At 43.9% G+C, this 15,396-nt stretch overlaps 1 protein-coding gene, 1 long non-coding RNA gene and 1 pseudogene across 8 annotated transcripts in view; 1 reads left to right on the plus strand and 2 right to left on the minus strand.

Annotated features, from left to right (window-relative positions):
* Positions 1–336: 336 nt before the first annotated feature.
* Positions 337–906, minus strand: LOC132405743 (small ribosomal subunit protein RACK1-like; annotated as a pseudogene).
* A 4,451-nt stretch (positions 907–5,357) lies between these two features.
* The window catches only part of LOC132405391 (uncharacterized), a 160,397-nt gene continuing 150,358 nt past the window's right edge, over positions 5,358–15,396 (minus strand). For 5 of the 7 annotated variants that reach the window (XR_009515849.1, XR_009515847.1, XR_009515845.1 and 2 more), the window contains 2 exons: positions 13,239–13,366; positions 5,358–5,702 (listed from right to left, as the gene is read on the minus strand). Coding sequence is in view for 1 of the 7 variants with exons in the window: in XM_059990160.1 (XP_059846143.1) it covers positions 5,591–5,702 (112 nt within the window). In the remaining 6 variants the exon portion in view is untranslated. Of the gene's footprint in view, positions 5,703–12,141; positions 13,367–15,396 lie in introns of those variants that run through there. The other 2 variants (XM_059990160.1, XM_059990159.1) reach the window with 2 other exon arrangements.
* Positions 12,067–15,396, plus strand: part of LOC132405397 (uncharacterized) — a 30,003-nt gene continuing 26,673 nt past the window's right edge. The window contains exon 1 of the long non-coding RNA XR_009515855.1: positions 12,067–12,161. This is a non-coding gene — a long non-coding RNA (uncharacterized LOC132405397). The remainder of the gene's footprint in view (positions 12,162–15,396) is intronic.

Genomic DNA, 15,396 nt, shown 5'->3' on the forward strand with positions numbered 1-15,396 from the left:
ACAGGGTGTCGGTTAGGGTGAGAGCCAATTTCCCTCGTTGTCTGCGAAAGTTACTCCTCTCCATGGCACTGAGGCTATAAAGATTGCTGTTGTAATGTGAGTATTATTAAAAGTAAGTTAATATTAATCAGGAAGCTGTTGGTAGCAAGAGGCGGGATCCAGGGTTGGCGGGGTCTTTACTTCCGCTCTTTTTACTTCTAGTATGCATTGTATATAGTTCCTCCACCCAGGCCACACGAGGTACCTGCCTCTGTATTGTAAATACCATTTGCCATCCCAGATAAAGATGTTCTTTTGGCCATCAAGTTGTCAAGCGGTCTGTTTGTAAAGTAGAAGTTACCACATGTTTTTGGCGATGAGGATGGAGTTACTGCTGTTGGGCGAGAAGCAAACACACGAAACCCACTCACGGTGGCATTAATCCTGAATAGTATATTTGCAAACTCACAGGGTGTTCCATAGTTTAGCTGTTTTATCACGGGAACCAGACACAATCTGGCGATTATCTGCCAAAAAGGCAACCCTCAGAACATCCTTGGTGTGACCAACAAATCGACGGGTAGTTAAGCCCGTGGTCAAATCCCAAAGTTGTAGGGTTCCATCCCAGGAGCCAGAGAGGGCAAACTGACCATCAGAAGAAATTACCACGTCACTAATAAAGTGAGAATGACCATAGAGGGAACGTTGAGGGATACCGTAGCTAGTCTCATCCCAAGTTAGTTTCCACATGATGATAGTTTTATCTCAGGACGCTGAGAGAATCACGTCTGGAAGTTGCAGGGTAGTGGCGATTTGTGTCACCCTGCCATTATGACCCTTTAGGGTCCCGCGAAGGGTCATCTGCTCCGTCATTGCAACTGGAAATCGAGCGTCCTCAGAGTCGATGGAAGCAGATTGGGGCACAGCCTTTGCTGTGGCCTTCCCCACAGCCCACGGGTTGCCTGACACTCTGGTCACTGATAATGGCCCCGACGTTCACCAGTGAGCTGTTCAGTGAGTTCATGTGGCAGAATGGCTTTCGTCACATTCAGACGGCCCCTTTCCACCCAGCCTCAAACGGTTTGGCTGAGTGGGTTGTTCAGACAGTGAAGGAAGGCCTGAAGTAGATGACAGGGCTTTCACATTTCCTGTTTAAATACCGCCTCACTGCACAGACTACAACTGCGCGCACTCCAGCAGAGATGCTGATGGGGTGTAGGCCTAAGTCAAGATTGGACCTGCTGCACCTGGACAAGAAGGCAAAAGTGGAGAGAAAGCAGGAAAAGCAGAAGGAGGGACATGATCAACGTGCACAAGAGAGACAGTTAAAAATGGATGACAATGTCTACATGAGAAACAATCAGGAATATCTACCTGGTGTAATTCTTAAGCAGGCTAGTGCAGTCTCCTATGTTGTTAAGCTGACTGATGGGCACGTTTTCTGCAGACATCAGGACCATGTTTGCTTGCGTCATGATTCCGGCTCAGAGGTAGACAGTTCCATGGAGTTTCCAAGGGTGAGACTGACTACTGGGGAACCATGTCCACCAGTGACTTTGCTAGAGGGAGAGACACTGGCTGAGGGGGCAGAGTCCGCTGAAGAGGATGGACATTCTCACGCAGACACACAGACCCTTCTCACGTCCCCAACAGTAGATCCACCAAAAACATCCTCACCAGCGGTGCCTGCTGAGTCACCGGGGGTAGTGCATAGATCGCAACGCCCTCGCAAACCTCCTGACAGACTGAATCTTTGATTGGACAGTTTCTTTTGTTGTTAAATTGAATGTTGAATTTGCCATGTTGTTTTTAGGTGTTTTTGTATTGGTAACCTGTTGCTAATGTTACCACTGTTTTTATTTCCCAGTTCTTCTAGATTTGGGGCATGTTGGATTTTAAAGGGGGAGAAGTGTGGTAATGTGAGTGTTATTAAAAGTAAGTTAATACTAATCGGGGAGCTGTTGGTTACAAGAGGCAGGATCCAGGGTTGGCAGGGTTTTTACTTCCACTGGTTTTACTCCCAGTATGCATTGTATATAGTTCCTCCACCCAGGCCGCATGAGGTACCTGGAAGCCTCTGTATTGTAAATATCATTTTTCGTCCCAGATAAAGATGCTTGAATGGTCTTTTTGTAAAGTAGAAGTTACCACAATTGCCCCAGCTGCTGTGCTCCGTGTCCACTAATATGATGAACTGATAATCCACACAGAATGTTGGAGGAGCTCATCAGGCCAGGCAGCATCTGCGGAAGGCAGAGAACAGTCGACATTTCGGGCAGAGACCCCTCATCCTGGGGCATCTACTGTTCAGTTCCATGAATGTTGCCTGGTGTGCTGAGTTCCTCCAGCATTCTGTGTTTATTACTTCCATTTCTGGTATCTGCTGATTTTCTCTCGTTTGTGGTAACCGAGGCTCTGGGCCTACTGCAGGCTGCTCTGGGGCCCAGATCGGAGGGCTCAATTTTAGTTTGGTACGCTGTTATTCGCTTCAATTGTCTGCATGATTTGTGTTTTTTTCTTTCACTTGCACACCGAGAGTTGGTCTTTTATTTTTTATTGTTATTCTTTTATCTCTTTAATTGGGTTCTTTTGAGTTTCTTGCTCTGTGGCTACCTATGAGCAAGCAAATCTCAAGGTTGTATAATTTATACATGCTTTAATAATAAATGTACTTGAACCTAGAATTTAATTATATTTCAGATAGATGTTGACTACAAATTGAAAAAAGGGAAACCCAAACTTTACTGTTGGAGACCAATTGATAATGGTGAATTCTGGAGTTAGATTGCTATCATGTATCATTGAAAATAAATGAACTGCATTGAAACACAGTTCGTTCATTTTCAGCATCTTCCCCTTGGTAGGGAAGGGGGACCCACTGCTCAAATAGTGGGTACTGGCAGTGAGACACACCATGGAGAATAAGCAGGGAAGTAAGCTAGTCATTGAGGATTGGGTAGTTACAGTGTAATTTCCCTTTAGTGAGAGTATTTGTGGCTATTTATGTCCAATAGGGCTTAAGGTCTGTGTTTGAGTTTAGAACTTTGTGGTCAGCAAACCCAATAAATTCACACATTTTGAAAGAAACAGACAGAAAATCTTTCTAATTAGCCTCACTCCAGATTCTGTGCCAGTATCAAACTAATACGATAAAGGCATTATGACTGCCAGATTTCTGATTGAGCAATCCAAACTAAACTCTGCTAAGCACTGAGCTCATTGTGGCTGCCAGGATTTTGATTCAACAATCCAACTAAACCCCTGCTCTTTCCCCTTAGCCCAGTGACTGTCTTCCGTTTCCAATGTTTATTGGATTTGATTCAGTGTTACTTTTGGATGCTGTTTCATCACCCTTTAAGGCAAAGCATTCCAGATTGCAGTGGGCCTGACCGTTAGCCAGCAGCTCCGTGGCAAACAGCCAGCTATCTGCACTGCATGTCTCTATGTACCTCAAAGTCCATGTAAGTGAGGTCAGGAGTGAGTCTGAGCTGAGCTGGAGGTCCAAAGTACATGTTGCATTCATTCCTTCACTTTTACATTCTCACTGTTGCCATCAGGTTGAAGGGACAGGAGCCTCAGGACCCCCACCAACAGTTACCACCTCTCAACCATCAGGCTCTTGAACAAAAGGGGATAACTACACTCACTTATGGACTCTGTTATCTTGTTATTTCATGCTTGTCATTTATTGCTATTTATTTATTATCCACACTTGCACTGTTTGTTTACAATTTACAGATCCTGTTTACAGTTATTGTTCTATAGATTAGCTAAGTATGCCCACAGAAGAAGAACCTCTGGATCGTATATGGGGGCATGTATATACCCTGATAATAAATTTCACTTTGAGGTGACTGGGGCACAAAACGAGTACACAGAAATAGTATTTCTGAACCGTTCCTGAGAAAGCAAAAGTGAACAAAAGTTTTACTTTACATCTACTTTTTGAAAATAGTTACAGTGTTTATCAGAATAAATGGAAAGAAAACCCTCGTGGCGTCAGGTTGTCAGGGCACTTTGAGGATAGGGGCTTGCAAAGCCAAAGCAGAGGATCTGCTCTGCCTCACAGGATGCCTCTAACGTGCTGAGACCCAGCTCATCCAGCACCATCAGTGAGCTGCATTTAGACATGGGCTAGAGCCAGGGTAACGAGGTCCATTAATTTATGGTGTGAGATATAAAACGCTTCTTCATTTTGTCTTTAGTTCATTACTAATTACTCATGTTTGTGCCTTCTGGTTAGTTATCCTTCTACACCTCAGCGCACACCTCAATATTAGTCGAAAGGCTGACTGCTTTATCTTCCAGCTTCCAGGTGCTGCTAACTCTAAGCTCCCGTTATCTAAATGGTGAAAGCTCGCAGCATGCCGTTAGTCAGAGGACCTTGAGAGTACTTGTGCATGAATGGCAAAAGGTTGTTTTGCAGGTTCGACAGATTATCAAGAAGACAGATGGAATGCTGGCCTTCATTGCTAGAGGGATTATATTTGGGAGCAGGAAAGTTACGTGTAAAGAGTATTGGTGAGACCACGCCTGGAATTCTGCATGGAATTCTGGTCGCTTAATTTGAAGAAAGGTATGCTGGCTTTGAAGGAGATTCCCCATGTTGATTTTGGGAATCATCTGGGAATATTCTCACTGGGATTCAGAAAAATGAGGGGATTTTATAGAAACATATACAATTATGAAAAAGATAAATAAGATAAAGGGAGGAAAGTCATTTCCACTGATAAGGGAGAGCTGAACTAGCGGATATAGCCTCAAGATCTAGGATTAGTGCAGAAGTGAGCAGGAACTGCTTTCCCAGAGTGTAGCAACCCTGTGGATTGTCTGCCCAGAGAACAGTAGAGGCCACCTCAGTAAATATATTTAAGACACAGTTAGATAGATGTTTGCATAGCTGGATGGATTAGGGGTTATAGATCAAAGCACAGATAGTCCATGGACAGATCAACCTTGATATTTGGTCAAGATGGCAACTGCGTACAACACTCCTTCAGTCAACATATTCTGGATAGATCATGAAATCATATATTCCACTTCTTTAATGTCTTTTATGTTTGTTTTTCATCTTCAATGTAATTCTGGAACTGAACGCCACTCCACTCCTTTTGCAATTTTTCCTCATTTCTTTCTCAATTCCTGTTAAAACATTGTTTGCATTGTTTACATTTACATCATTTATTATTATTATTTTGTAATTTGCCACTTACTGTGTCTATTGTCCTGTTTATTAATTATTGTACTGTCTTGCACTGTTTTGTGCACTTTATGTAGTCCCGTGTAGGTCTGATGTAGTTTTGTGTTGTTTCACGTAGCACCAGGGTCCTGGAGGAACGTTGTTTCGTTTTTACTGTGTACTGTACCAACAGTTATGGTTGAAATGACAATAAAAGCGACTCGACTTGACTTGTTGGAGCCTGTGATTTGCAGTTTGGAGGTTGTTTAGGTGTTTCAGTGCTCTGCAGTCTCTGAAAGGATTCCAGAAGATGGAGGCAGTGTGCAGGAACCTCACAGCGGGTAAGCAGTGGGATTGGGCGGGAGCCAATATTTGACTCCATTTCTCTGATTAAAGCAACAAGGGAGATTGAAGCATCGAGGTGAATGTCTGTCAGCTGCTTGCCTTTTGCTCACTGAGAGTCGCTCTGCTCTGGAACGAGAGATGCCTTTTGGTCGCGGGGGAATCACTTTGCTGCCGGAGATGGAAAGGCCTGCTGCTGTGCCTGGAGAATGAACATAGAACATAGAATAGTACAGCACAGTACAGGCCTTTCGGCCCACAATTTTGTGCCGACCCTTAAACCCTGTTAAACCCTGCTTCCCATAGAACCCCCCCCCACCTTAAATTCCTCCATATACCTGTCTAGTAGTCTCTTCAATTTCAATAGTGTATCTGCCTCCACCACTGACTCAGGCAGTACATTCCATGCACCAACCACTCTCTGAGTAAAAAACCTTCCTCTAATACCCCCCTTGAACTTTCCATCCCTTACATTAAAGCCATGCCCTCTTGTATTGAGCAGTGGTGCCCTGGGGAAGAGGCACTGGCTGTCCACTCTATCTATTCCTCTTAATATCTTGTATACCTCTATCATGTCTCCTCTCATCCTCCTTCTCTCCAAAGAGTAAAGCCCTAGCTCCCTTAATCTCTGATCATAATGTTACCCAGGTTTTCTGCATTTTGGAAAAGGACTTGGACTATAGACTTCCTTTCAGCCTTATAGTTTTGTATATTCTGTGTTCTTCACCCGATCTTTCTCATTTTTTGTGTGTGAGGGAGGGGGATTTGAGGGTTGACGCATCTGTTACATTTTTGTTTTTTGTGCGGGGGAGGAGGGATTTGGGGGTTGATGATCATGCTGCTGGTCTTTTGTTTCTTGGTTTCGTCACTATCTGGAGAAGAAGAATTTCAGAGTTGTATCCATTGATAATAAATTAATCTTTGACTTTTGATATTATTCAATGGTGAAGCAGGATCGATGGGCCAGATAGCCAATCCTGCTCTTATGTTCTCATGTTTTCTCAGAGCCGATTTCAACATTGGAACTAAAGAATGTGATGAGACTTGTAGGGATGTTGGAGAAATTTAGTTTTGAAAGAGGCTCCCTTGGTTGAGGATGTTTTCTTTGAAACAAAGGAGGTTGAAAACAGGGGTTGAAGAGGTCTGGACCAAAAGAGTAGGAAGAGTCCATTTCTCCTGCCAGAGATGTCAATAACATTGGGCATAGATTTAAAGGTTAAGTATTCAAGGGAAATGAAGCAAAAATAAATTGAATCAAAACATAGAGAGTGCTCGGAATCCATGGCCTGTGATGGTGTTGGAGTTGGGACATTTATACATTTTAAATATCTGAAATGACTATCTGAAAAGCTGGAACTTACCAAATTGTGAGCTATAAATAAGGAAGTAGGACTAACCTAAATAAAACTTATGAAATCAGAATCACAAGGTCACATTGTTGTAGAGCACAGAAGCAAGCCCAGGCTTAGCACTGCACCCTTCTCGATGACTCTGAGTACCCACAGTACCCACATAGCTTTCCACAGTGGTTCAACATGAGATTTGTTCATGCCCCTCATTGCAATATTGAGGCTAAGGCATTACATGCAATAGGTTAGGTCGTGCCAACTTCAGGTGTACATTGGTTTTTTCTCTGCAAGCTCTATCATTGAGGAGCTTTTAGAAGACATCAGGTCGCTGACTGGGGTTTCACAGTCAAGGAAAACTCTTTTTAGAAATAGAGGGATGGGAATGTTGAAGCTTTTGTTAGTGAGGACTGGAATTTCAAAGGATGGGGCTGATCATCATGTGGGATGATCATAGTGGACATCAGGGTAGCCACTGATTGGAGTGGGTCGGGACTGTGTGATAGAAGTTGGCACTGCAATGGCAAAGCTATGCCACGGTGGGACCTTAGAAATGAGTCTGCAACAAGGGATAAATATATGTAAAGCTTAAGGAGACACTGAGCATGCCTCCGTACACCTCAGATTTAGTCAAGTTGCCCCCTTTAAGCTGGATTGAGCAGGTTAACATGGGTTATGCAAGCCTACCTCTGCCTGAGTGGTAACGCACAAATGAACAAAGACATTTGGCATGGAAGCGTACACTGAACACCTTGATTCCAGATGTCTCTGATTCCCTGAGCACATCACATTTGCAGAAGGTGTAGAGAACTATTCAGTGAGTATCCAAGCACATTTAATGCTTGGGTTTTGAATTAGGTTTCTTTACGTAGCAAAGAGAAATAGCATGGCATCAAACGGAGGTTCAAGGCCTGGTTGTAACTGTTTTCAATGGCCTGGTTTACATTTTCCCTCTTTTACACATCAGTTTCATATTTTATGTTGTACTTTACACAACTTGTCCTAGAAATTCTTCTGTGCTGTAAAAGGGAGATTAACTGAGCACTACTTGACGAGACAGCTCAAGTTCTGTGTGAAGTCTATTAGTGTCAGTGTTATTAAACCTAATTCTGATTCCAATTCTGAACTGCCTTCCCAGTTTGGCATCGGCTCAGGCCGAATCCCTTTAAGTATTACTGAAGCTATGCCTCTTCCACTAGCATGATAGATTGTCTAAATATGCATTGAATTCACTTGATGCTGGTGAGCCTGTCTTGGTGTGTTTGTGCATTGATGCATCATAAGAACAAAGAACCCAGAAACAAAATAGCAAACATTGTGTTCTATACACAGTAAATAATGTGATCAGTTTTGCCATAAAATTCTATTACATAGCACACCCGACACTTAATGGAATTTCTTGGCATGTCTGCTCATACACAGACACTCTTACACAGTTTCCAATTTATACATCACTAGAATTTACATATTTTATTTCACACACTATTTTGCACAATATTGATTTTGCAAATTGCTCATTTTACATACTGGGCCAAACTGTGCTCAACCCAGCCCATATTTACACTTGACCCTATTGAATTAGGGTGTAGAATTTTTCTTTTTCTTTTATTTTTCTTGTAGTTTAACTTTCCTATGCTTGCTTATAATTGTTATATAATCACCTACGTACATACAATTGTTCAGTAATTCTTCTCGTGACTCTGTATCTCTCTAGAAGCTTCTCTGCAGCACGTGTCATGCCACTTGAATCGGGCTATTTATTAAGTTCATTGTTATCACTGGAATGTAGTTATCTCTGGTCTGACTGTAAGACAACTACATCATTTTCTTTGTCTTTTTTAGAAACAATGAAAACCTACAGCACAATACAGGCCCTTTGGCCCACAATGCTGTGTCGAACATGTAATTACTTTAGAAATTACCTAGGGTTACCCATAGCCCTCTATTTTTCTAAGCACCACGTAACTATCCAGGAGTCTCTTAAATGACTCTATCGTATCCACCTCCACTACCATCACTGGCAACCCATTCCATGCACTCACCATTCTTTCCATAAAAAACTTACCCCTGACAGCTCCTTTGTACCTACGTCCAAGAACCTTAAAACTGTGCCCTCTCATAATACCCATTTCAGCCCTGGGAAAAAGCCTCTGACTATCCACACAATCAATACCTCTCATCATCTTGTACACTTCTATCAGGTCACCTCTCATCCTCTGTCGCTCCAAGGAGAAAAGGATCTATTCTTGTAAGGCATGCTCCCCAATCCAGGCAGAATCCTTGTAAATATCCTCTGCACCATTTCTATAGTTTCCATATCCTTCCTGTACTGAGGTGACCAGAACTGAGCACAGTACTCCAAGTGGGGTCTGACCAGGGTCCTATATAACTGCAACATTACCTCTCAGCTCCTAAACTCAATCCCACGATTGATGAAGTCCAATGCACCGTATGCCTTCTTAACCACTGAGTCAACCTGCGCAGCAGCTTTGAGTGTCCTATGGACTCAAACCCCAAGATCCCTCTGATCCTCCCCACTGCCAAGAGTCTTACCATTAATACTATATTCTGCCATCATATTTGACCTACCAAAATGAACCAGCTCACACTTACCTGGGTTGAACTCCATCTGCCACTTCTCAGCCAATTTTGCATCCTAATGATGTCCCACTGTAACTTCTGATAGCCCTCCACACTACCCACAACACCCCCAACCTTTGTGTCATCAGTAAATTTCCTCATCCAGGTCACTTATAAAAATCACAAAGAGAAGGGGTTCCAAAACAGATCCTTGAGGCACACCACTGGTCACCGACCTCCATGCAGAATATACTCTGTCTACAGCCACTCTTTGCCTTCTGCAGGCAAGCCAGTTCTGGATCCACAAAGCAATATTCCCTTGGATCCCCTGCCTGTTTACTTTCTCAATAAACCTAACACGGGGTACCTTATCAAATGCCTTGCTGAAATCCAAATGCACTACATCTACTACTCTACCTTTTTTCTTTCTTTATTCTTATAACACTTAATGAAACAACCATAACCACCAAGTGTTATGCCTCATTCTTGAGATTTAAAGAATCTTTGGATCAACGTCACCAGATCCAACACCCTCCTCAGCAATTCCTGCAGCCCAGATAAAACAGGCACCAATAATTAAAAAATAACTTTAACATTTAATAAATTATTTGAAAACTCACTTCACCAATCATCAATATGGATAGATGCGGCCTGACCTGCTAAGTTCCTCTAGTATTTGTGTGCGTTGCTTAAGATTTCCAGCATCTGCAGAATCTCCTGTGCTTCACACAAAACTGTTAAACTTACTAAATACTGACAGTGTGGATGTGGAGAGGATGTTTCCATTAGTAGAAGATTCTAGAATTCAAGGGTAGAAGTGAGGTGAGGAAGCATTTCTTCAACAAGAAAATAACAAATCTGTGGAATTTGTTGCTATGGAGAGCTGTGGAGGACAAGTCAGACATTGATAGGTTCTTGATTGGTAAAGGGGTGAAGGGTTATTAGAAATAAGTGGAAGAATGGAGTTTAGCATAAAATTAGCCTTGATTAAATGATGGAGCAGACTTGATGGGCTGAATGTTTTAATTACGCTCCTATACCTCGCTATCTGTGGATTTTCCGTATCCATTGCACCCCTTTCCCATTCTCAATCCAGTGGTGGAGTGAGAGGTCACTATTGGCAACTCACCTTTCTTATATCTACACTGCAAAACAGAGGCTCAGGAGCTGGGACTCCTCTGACCCATGCAATAATGTTCGCTGATGATTCTCTCAAGGAGTGCGATCTGGGCTGGTATTAGTTTACTTTCCTTGATTTTGAACATAGCCCTTTTTATACACTCCAAATATTGCACTAGTTGGTTAAAATGAGTATTTCCACCTTCAAGTGTTTTTTTATGTCAACTCCAACGCACTTGATTATTCACAACCTGTATATTATAGGTGGCAAACTTAAACGTTAAGATATATAAGCTAGCTAAAATTATTTTCTACTCTTCATTTTACGACGGTGCCTGATACCCTCCTCTAGCTTCCTCAAACATCATTATTCATAGATGAGATTAGATGGTGATTGGCAGCAAGCAACCTACTCCCTAATGTAGGGAGGAACCTAGCAGGCAATTGCAGTGATTGTCAACCTTCAGGCTGAATGGCACTGATGTAATCAAAAACCATCTCCAAAGTGTATTATTTGGTTGTACCTAGTAGCAGTAGCCTGAAATTCTCCAATTTTTATGCCTGACTCAGAAGTATTTCTTCCAGCCTAAATGCAATTGTCTCTATGTTTGGCGCATCATACTTGGAACATCACTGTCTGTAAGACAAAAGTGTATTGATTAACAACACACACAAAATGCTGGTGGAACACAGCAGGCCAGGCAGCATCTATAGGGAGAAGCGCTGTCGACGTTTCGGGCCGAGACCCTTCGTCAGGACTAACTGAAAGGAAAGAGTAAGAGATTTGAAAGTAGTGGGGGGAGGGGGAAATGCAAAATGATAGGAGAAGACCGGAGGGGGTGGGATGAAGCTAAGAGCTGGAAAGGTGATTAGCGAAAGTGATACAGAGCTGGAGAAGGGAAAGGATCATGGGACGGCAGGCCTCGGGATAAAGAAAGTGGGGGGGAACACCTGAGGGAGATGGAGAACAGGCCTGAAGCGTCAACAGCGCTTCTCCCTATAGATGCTGCCTGGCCTGCTGTGTTCTACCAGCATTTTGTGTGTGTTGTTGTTTGAATTTCCAGCACCTGCAGACTTCCTCGTGAGTATATTGATTAGTTGCTTAACTTTATGAACTTTGGATATCACCCTGGGACAGGGATCAGATTCTAAAGAGCTGTTGTTATATGTTGTAACCTTTAATGTATGCTTTAATATATGCTTTAATGGCACAGCTCCATATCAGTGTGATAAATTAGAACAAAATAAAAATAATCTTCACAGGAAGTTCCTTTTAATCAACAATACAAATTCCAACTGTATCTGAATAACATCAAGTTTGCTACTGCGGATAAGACTTATAGCACCATGTATTTTTCTATAAAAACTAGAACATTGGGACAGAAGTAGATTGAAAAGTTAATAGAAGAATGCCCTTTAATGCAAGAAGGCTAAAATACAAAGGTGAAGTATGGTTGAGTGAGCAAGATTATCAAAGCAGTGCAGAGTGGTAATCCTGCCTGGAGTCCTGGATTCAGATCTGAGCACCGCATTCATCACAACACACTGGCTTGAAGAGATGGCACATGCTGATTAAGAAGAATGATACAGGAGTTAAATGGGTTAACTTCTGAGAAGTTAAGTAGATTAAACTTCCATTGAGTACTGAAGATTAAGGTGTGATCTAATTGAGGGATTTAAAGTGACTAAATGATTGGATGGTGTAGACAGAACTAAGCCATTGATAACAGAAAACATTTCTTCGCCCAGAGTGTAGTTGAAATTCCTTTTCCCAAAACCTCCAGGGTCGACATCAAGTGAAACTTTTAAAAGATACAGTGAATGGCAGAATCCTTGTGAAGAATGACGTAGAAAGTGATCTTGGGGGGCAAGTCCACATCTCCTTGAGAGTGGTAACACAAGTGCATAAGGTGGAAAGGAAGGCAGATGGAATGCTTGTTTTATTGGTCAGAACTTTGAGTATAAAGTTCAGGAGGACATGTTGCCACTGAATAAAAGTTCAGTTCGGCCCCATTTGGAGTATTGTTGCCATGCTACATCAAGGATGTAGAGCATTTAGAGAGAGTGCAGAAGTTCACCAAAATGTTGCCTGGATTGGAGAGTACTAGCTTTTAAGGAGAAATTGGACAAACCTGATTCTCTATTTGGAGTGTCAGAGGCTGAGGGGCAATGTGATAGAAGTATATAAAGTTATTAGAGGAATAGAAAGGATAGATAGTCAGAGTCTTTACCCCAGGGTAGAAATGTCAAACACTAGAAGGCATAGGCGAGAAGAGGAAAGTTTAACGGGGATTTATGAAGCAAGTTTTTTTTGCACAGAGTGGTAAGTGCCTGAAACATGCTGCCAGGGGGTGCTGGTGGAAGCAGGTATTTAGACAGATATGTGAGCCAGCAGGGAATAATGGATACAGACCACCTACAGGCCGAAAGGATTGGCATGATGGTCGTCACAATTACAGTTGGCTGAAGCACCCACTTCTCTGCTTTATTATTGTACAGCATGTTCTAAGCTATTCTGTCATGTTTTCCTTTTGCATGATGCAGACTAACCAGGTAAAGAGTGCTAAAGTTTATTGTGCCCAATGAGTGTTGTCACAGTTTTCGGGGGGTACGTCTTCTTTAATTCATTTGAATCTTTTCTCCTTAGCTTGTGTCTCATGTTGGAAAGTGGCAGCACAGAAGTGATCACTCACCATTAGAAATCAGAAGGAATCCTACTCACTTCCTGTCTTGAAGTTAATGGGTGCACCTTTGACTGGATAGCAATCCAGACAGATGAATATGGCTAATCTTCTGTCCTGGCTGTTCTTCGAGCATGATGCTGGTTCCGAAGTGTAAAATACAAGAGGCCAGTTACTCCAGTGAATCTTCTGCATCCTCCCCTCTACTCTAACAGTTTAAAGAAATGTCTGCACCCCCCACCCAAAGAAATGTCCGCACCCTTCGCTCTACCCAAAGAAATGTCTGCACTCCCCCACCCAAAGAAATGTCTGCACCCTCCCCTCTGCCCAAAGAAATGTCTGCACTCCCCCCTCTGCCCAAAGAAATGTCTGCACTCCCCCACCCAAAGAAATGTCTGCACTCCCCCACCCAAAGAAATGTCTGCACCTTCCCCCCCAAAGAAATGTCAGCACCTTCCCCCCCACCCAAAGAAATGTCAGCACTCCCCCACCCAAAGAAATGTCTGCACTCCCCCACCCAAAGAAATGTCTGCACTCCCCCACCCAAAGAAATGTCTGCACACTCCCCTCTACCCAAAGAAATGTCTGCACCTTCCCCTCTACCCAAAGAAATGTCTGCACTCCCCCACCCAAAGAAATGTCTGCACTCCCCCCTCTGCCCAAAGAAATGTCTGCACTCCCCCCTCTGCCCAAAGAAATGTCTGCACCCCCCCCCTCTACCCAAAGAAATGTCTGCACTCCCCCCTCTACCCAAAGAAATGTCTGCACCCCCCCCTCTACCCAAAGAAATGTCTGCACCCGCCCCTCTACCCAAAGAAATGTCTGCACTCCCCCCTCTGCCCAAAGAAATGTCTGCACTCCCCCCTCTACCCAAAGAAATGTCTGCACTCCCCCCTCTGCCCAAAGAAATGTCTGCACTCCCCCCTCTACCCAAAGAAATGTCTGCACTCCCCCCTCTACCCAAAGAAATGTCTGCACCCCCCCTCTACCCAAAGAAATGTCTGCACTCCCCCCTCTACCCAAAGAAATGTCTGCACTCCCCCCTCTGCCCAAAGAAATGTCTGCACTCCCCCCTCTACCCAAAGAAGTGTCTGCACTCCCCCACTCAAAGAAATGTCAGCACCCCCCCCTCTACCCAAAGAAATGTCTGCACCCCCCCCTCTACCCAAAGAAATGTCTGCACTCCCCCCTCTACCCAAAGAAGTGTCTGCACTCCCCCACTCAAAGAAATGTCAGCACCTTCCCCCCCACCCAAAGAAATGTCTGCACCTTCCCCCCCACCCAAAGAAATGTCTGCACTCCCCCCTCTACCCAAAGCAATGTCTGCACTCCCCCCTCTACCCAAAGAAGTGTCTGCACTCCCCCCTCTACTCAAAGAAATGTCTGCACCTTCCCCTCTACCCAAAGAAATGTCTGCACTCCCCCACCCAAAGAAATGTCTGCACTCCCCCCTCTACCCAAAGAAATGTCTGCACTCCCCCCTCTACCCAAAGAAATGTCTGCACTCCCCCCTCTACCCAAAGAAATGTCTGCACCCTCCCCCCCACCCAAAGCAATGTCTGCACCTTCCCCCTCTACCCAAAGAAATGTCTGCACCTTCCCCCCCACCCAAAGAAATGTCTGCACCTTCCCCCCCACCCAAAGAAATGTCAGCACCTTCCCCTCTACCCAAAGCAATGTCTGCACTCCCCCCTCTACCCAAAGAAATGTCTGCACTCCCCCCTCTACCCAAAGAAATGTCTGCACCTTCCCCACCCAAAGAAATGTCTGCACCTTCCCCACCCAAAGAAATGTCTGCACCTTCCCCCCCACCCAAAGAAATGTTAGCACCTTCCCCTCTACCCAAAGAAATGTCAGCACCTTCCCCTCTACCCAAAGAAATGTCTGCACTCCCCCACCCAAAGAAATGTCTGCACTCCCCCCTCTACCCAAAGAAATGTCTGCACCTTCCCCCCCACCCAAAGAAATGTCTGCACCTTCCCCTCTACCCAAAGAAATGTCTGCACTCCCCCCTCTACCCAAAGAAGTGTCTGCACTCCCCCCTCTACCCAAAGAAATGTCTGCACCCTCCCCTCTACCCAAAGAAATGTCTGCACCTTCCCCCCCAAAGAAATGTCAGCACCTTCCCCCCCACCCAAAGAAATGTCAGCACTCCCCCACCCAAAGAAAT

This window comes from Hypanus sabinus, chromosome 15 (genome assembly GCF_030144855.1).
Source record: "Hypanus sabinus isolate sHypSab1 chromosome 15, sHypSab1.hap1, whole genome shotgun sequence".
Classification (NCBI taxonomy): domain Eukaryota; kingdom Metazoa; phylum Chordata; class Chondrichthyes; order Myliobatiformes; family Dasyatidae; genus Hypanus; species Hypanus sabinus.